The sequence below is a fragment of the Sinocyclocheilus rhinocerous genome, unplaced genomic scaffold (assembly GCF_001515625.1).
Source record: "Sinocyclocheilus rhinocerous isolate Xijiao unplaced genomic scaffold, SAMN03320098_v1.1 scaffold161, whole genome shotgun sequence".
Taxonomy (NCBI): Eukaryota; Metazoa; Chordata; class Actinopteri; order Cypriniformes; family Cyprinidae; genus Sinocyclocheilus; species Sinocyclocheilus rhinocerous.
Genome location: NW_015627226.1, coordinates 1225357 through 1231194, shown reverse-complemented (window position 1 = coordinate 1231194; position 5838 = coordinate 1225357). Strand labels below are relative to the sequence as shown.

General features: G+C 35.0%; 1 protein-coding gene across 1 annotated transcript in view; it reads right to left on the bottom strand.

Annotated features, from left to right (window-relative positions):
- The window catches only part of LOC107722537 (major facilitator superfamily domain-containing protein 8-like), an 18019-nt gene extending 15198 nt beyond the window's left edge, over positions 1–2821 (bottom strand). The window contains exon 1 of the mRNA XM_016530907.1: positions 2812–2821. Coding sequence (XP_016386393.1) covers positions 2812–2821 — 10 coding nt within the window. The remainder of the gene's footprint in view (positions 1–2811) is intronic.
- Between the last annotated feature and the right edge of the window lie 3017 nt (positions 2822–5838).

The window sequence follows — 5838 nt, the reverse complement described above, 5'->3', positions numbered from 1 at the left end:
ATGTGTAAAATGGGTTCTAATGATGAGTGATGGAAAAACCTGGCCTTCAGACATTCCAAGAAATGGCATAGATTAAATCATTAAGAGCCTGATGAACTGTTAAGGAGTAAATATATAAACAGTATCAATATAAGAAAATGTTAAGTTAGATTGACTTCCCATGGCATGTTGAATTAGAACATTCTGTCAAACTATAGCCTATGAGTGCCTAAATAATATAAAATAGGCTACATTATATATCCTATGTAAACAAGTAATTGTTAACTAGGCTATTACTTTATGGCAGTTATGATATCAACCAACTTTGCATGTGTGGATGATAGCACAAAAGATCATTTTGCAAAAATAAACATATAAGCAATCAAAGAAATAAATAAAACTAATGAGGGAGCATGACCCGGGACTCCACTAAAACAGTTCACACTTTAACCCCCCCAATGTTCAAACCAAAACTACGCCCTTGTTCTTACTACTTGTCTTCTTTCAGAGTCAGAGTATCTGACACTAGCATTCTCTATTCTTTTTCTATTCTATCTTCTTGTTTTCTTTTTATTTATTATAAAAAATGACCCTCTAACACTAGCAGTCTCTATTATTTTTCTGTTCTTTTGGCTTGTTTTATTTTTATTTTAAAAAGACCCTCTAACGTTAGCGTTCCCTATTCTTTTTCTATACTATCTACTTGTTTTTCTTTTTATTTATTATAAAAAAACCTTGCTACGTGTACTGCGATAGGCTAACCGAGACATGTCACAGCACTTACATATTATTACCCTTTTGTTGGTTTTGATTGCTCCTCATTTGTAAGTCGCTTTGGATAAAAGCGTCTGCTAAATGATTACATGTAAATGTAAATGTAGGTCAATATTTGGAATTTTTACAACTTAATTTCACTATAAACTAAAGCTAACTTAGCAAAAGGTAGAATTTTCACTTGCATAAAACTAATAACATTTTGTTAGTCAATGTTAAATTTAGTTTACTTACTATGTATAAAGACAACTCTGAAAAACCGTAATGTTTATTGTGGTGTCTTTTTAATTTATGCATCATATTTTCTGAGGAAAGAAAAAAGCAGTAAACAGAAAAAGTAAAACTAGTATGTGTTCTTCACATCAACAAGCTGGTGTCAAGTTAAACTAAATTGTTTATTTTTATTTTTTTCTATGGGTAGGGATTCTATAGGTTGGAATCCATGATATTTGAATAGACCAATAAAAAAATTTACTTTAAGTAAAAGACACAGTTCAATCATGACAACTCTCGGAAGATTTTAGCATGGTGATGGATATGACAATGTTAATGTATTTGGTCTTGGCGGAACAGATCTGCTACGCTGCTGCTGAATTGCTTTTTATTTTGGATGCGATTAATCGCGATTAATCGTTTGACAGCACTAAAAATAACCCGTAGCAGATCTATGCAGGTGGAGCTGGGGAAGGTGGAGGGTTTCAGAGAAACTCTGAAAGCGCACTGCAGGAATCTCAAGTGAATGCTAGCCACCCATATAAATGCAAGGCAGTAAGCTCAGTGGCTGCGTATGCAGCATGAACCAATCAGCTTGTGCCAAGTCGTTTAACTCTCTGAATATCATCAGTTACATTAACAACCGTCAGCCTGCGCCATCTAGAGTTTCATGACTGAACTATATATTTATTTCACTTTTTTCAGAAAAGACAAGTCAGAACACCTATATAACAACACCCTTGCAGCCACCTAAATGACTCTTTGATGCCATGGACCCCTAAATACATTGATCCTTAAAGGGTTAGTTCACCCAAAAATGAAAATTAGGCTGCGTTTTACTCACCCCCGAGGCATCCTAGGTGTATATGACTTTCTTCTTTCAGACGAATCCAGTTGGAGTTATATTAAAAATTGTCTTTGATCTTTCAAGCTGTTTAATGCCACTCAGCGGGTGTTGCATTGCTTCAGTCCAAAAGAACTTAAATAAAAATCGCCCATCCATAAAAAAAAAGTGTCTCACACGGCTCCGGGGGGTGAACAAAGTCCTTCTGTAGTGAATCGATGCGTTTTTGTAAGAAAAATATCCATATTCAAAACATAGTCTAGTTTAATAGCGACATAAAGCTATCATGCACAGAAGAACGCATGTTTTGAGGTAAGATTTGGAACTTACATCATTTTAGAATCTGTGTTACAGTAAAGTAAAGATAATTCCATGAGTTTCTGCAGAAAGGGCTGGGATTTGGACACTTTTACATAATAGTTTATTTTTTATGCAGTTCTTTGTTCATTTACTTCATTGTTTTGTACATGTAAAAAATAGAATAAGAAAAAAAAACTGTCAGGAGTGCTTAGAATCCCATAGGACGTAATTATGGTCTGGCTGCAGGGGTTCCTATAGAAACCCTCTGTAGCATCCCTGTTCAGGCAAAGGAAAGATATTCTGCTGATCTCATCTGGATGAGAAGAAAACAATCCCTTAAGTGCACTCTGTTGTGCACTACAGGTCAGACGGCTATGCAGCATGCTGGTTCTATGTCTGGATGTATAGTACATTGACCTTGTCAAAGTGGGGTCAGTGTTGTGTTAATTTAGTGCTGTAACCCAGTTAAGGGTTACTTAGTAAGATAGAAATGTTGTTGAATCAGTCCCCTCGGGGGTCTTTCAGTGTTCCTGTTAACATCACCCTGCAGGGTGCGCGGCGATGACACATGTATGGAGATCACATCCACTGCCTTAGTCTTCTGTTTTATTAAAGCTAATTGTCCAGTTGTGACACTAGTATGAGATACGTACTACTTAGTATTGAGTTATTCCAAATATAACAATAGCAGTCTAACTGACAGTCCGTCATAGTGTCTATTTCCTGTCCACCACTGTTTTATATTTAACTTTATATCAAATTAAGTGATGGGATAGTTCACCCAAAAATGAAATTGTCTTCATTTACTCACTCTCATGTTGTTCCAACCTGTACGTTCTTGAAAAAAAAGAAAAAAGAAGTGCTTAACTGTACTAAATGTGCACTTGTAGTGTACTTCAAATCTTAAAAGCGTATTTAAAAAAAGCTGTACTTACAGATAATATAATAATTAAATAAGAGGCCACTTAAATGTACTTAAAGAGAGCACACTTTCTTAACACGTTAAAAATTGCACTTTGTTATAATGTCAGATAGTTATGTTGATTGAAAGCGTGTAATTGTAATGAAAGCATGTGATCAGTTTTTAAAAGAATTACTAGCTTGTCAGTATATTTAAATTGTGGTTATATTAAAATGTAAACTATAATACATTTTAATTTAATTGTAAATAACATGCAAGTAACTGTAAAAAAAAAATACATTCAGTTTACACAATTATATTCTTTCCATAATAAGTATTCTTTGAGTAACCCCCCAAGTCATAAGTCATACATAATCATACATAATAATAATATACAATATAAGTAACTATATGCAATATAGGTGTTTGAGTTGCTTTTGAAAGTATGAACTGCTTTTATACTTTCTTAACACGTTAAAAATTGCACTTTGTTATAATGTCAGATAGTTATGTTGATTGAAAGCGTGTAATTGTAATGAAAGCATGTGATCAGTTTTTAAAAGAATTACTAGCTTGTCAGTATATTTAAATTGTGGTTATATTAAAATGTAAACTATAATACATTTTAATTTAATTGTAAATAACATGCAAGTAACTGTAAAAAAAAAATACATTCAGTTTACACAATTATATTCTTTCCATAATAAGTATTCTTTGAGTAACCCCCCAAGTCATAAGTCATACATAATCATACATAATAATAATATACAATATAAGTAACTATATGTTACTCAAACATATAGGTGTTTGAGTTGCTTTTGAAAGTATGAACTGCTTTTATAGTTTTATTGGTTTTATTTATTTATTTATTTATTTAGAGAATTTCACTATGCATTTATGATGAGTCTTCAGAATTTCTCCTTTTGTATTTCATGGAAAAATAACAGCATATAGGCTTGTAATGACATAAAGTTATGTAAATATCATCTGGGTGATTTATTCCTTTAACAGTTTTTTAGGGATGTCTTCTACCAGCAAGCCCAACTGCAGGAAAATGGAGGCAAGTGGAGGAAAGAGAGGGTGATGAAGTGGAGTGAGAAAGCCAGAGCTCAAATCCCAGAGTCCAGCGTGGGAGAAGAAAGAGCCGTTCTCTTGGGCTTCACCATAATGACCTTCTCCAGTCCATCCTCGTGTACTTTCTGGAGGGAATCGTGATGGTGAAACCAAGTCTCTATAGGTTAGTGTCAGGTCTTCAGGTACTGCTTATATACCTTAATAGGATCCTTTCATGTTGTAATTTTCTTTTTGCAATTAAAACATCAGTTGCTAATATCAACACAATGAAATGATCATAAATATGAAATAATTTGTGTGCCAACACTTAGTGAGCAAGTCCTAAAGAGTCTTTTCTTCCTGAAAGTAATGAAAATTCCACCACAGTTTTTTTTTTTTTTTCACCATATTTCAAATTATGTAATGTGTTTTATAGCATTCTGTGACAGAGAATCCATTTTAAATATTTTTGGAATAAAATGGCCTACTCCAAGTTAGTAAAGTCATATAATACCTTTTCACACTTTTGTCCAACCTGGAGCACCGGGCGAATTCCCGGTGGCCTGGCGGCTGATTTGGCCCACTGCCCTTTTTTAATTTTTTTAGTTATTATTATTAATAATATTTTATATTTTTGCCTTCTCAATGTGATACTAAAGCCGGATACTAAAGTGATAATTTCCGATTTTGTCATTCGATAATAAATCATAAATCGGTCTTGACTGGCAGCTTCACGTCTGTTCCGCCGCTTCCGTCAAACGGTTCCAAACAGAACCGATGCGTGGGACACGATGAAGGAGAGGAAGCGGCCAGAAGAAGCAATGTAGCAAAATTACTCTTCAGGGCTTCAAGTGCAGGTCAGTTTAATCTGTAGGCCTAAATACGCTACTGTAGTTTTGTCTTTATTAACCTAGTTGAGTATTAAACTGCTAGCACCTGTTAGGCTATCAGGGGCACCCTATTATTATCGTCATTCAGAATACTGAATCATTATCGATTGGAAAGTTACATTAATAAATTTAGCAGACAGATGTTCACATGGATTTATTGTATAGGAAGGGAGGAAGCTTGAGCAGACAGCAACACAAAAATGGGGAAGTCGTGGCCTAATGGTTAGAGAGTTGGACTCGTAACTCAAAGGTTGCGAGTTCGAGTCTCAGGTCCGGCAGGAATTGGAGGTGGGGTGAATGTATGTGAGTATACATGAATGATGTCTCTCCCACCTTCAATACCACGACTGAGGTGCCCTTGAGCAAGGCACCGAACCCCCAACTGCTCCCCAGGTGCCGCAGCATAAATGGCTGGCCACTGCTCTGGGTGTGTGTGTGTGCGTTCACTGCTGTGTGTGTGCACTTAGGATGGGTTAAATGCAGAGCACTAATTCCTAGTATGGGTAACCATACTTAGCCACATTTCACTTCACTTCAAAAATATCACAGCCTAATAATGCTATAGTGTGTTTAGTATTAGGATTTTTCAAAAAAGATATTGTACTGATTTTGACATTTAGGCACTTTAGAAAATGTGTTTTGATATATTTGTATGAAACATAGGTTTGTTAAATCTCGGGTATTTAAGTCATTTTAAGATAAATAACATTCTGTGATAACAAATTGCAATGAGGTGGTCATTTTGCAACAAGAAGGACACAGTTCTAATCCTAACAGTAGACCTGCTGGTGAAGAAGTGATAGGTACTAGAAAAAAATGGAGATACAGAGATATTGGAGAAAATGAAGAAAAGGAAAAGGGAAGTGAAGGTGCAGTTCAAGAGA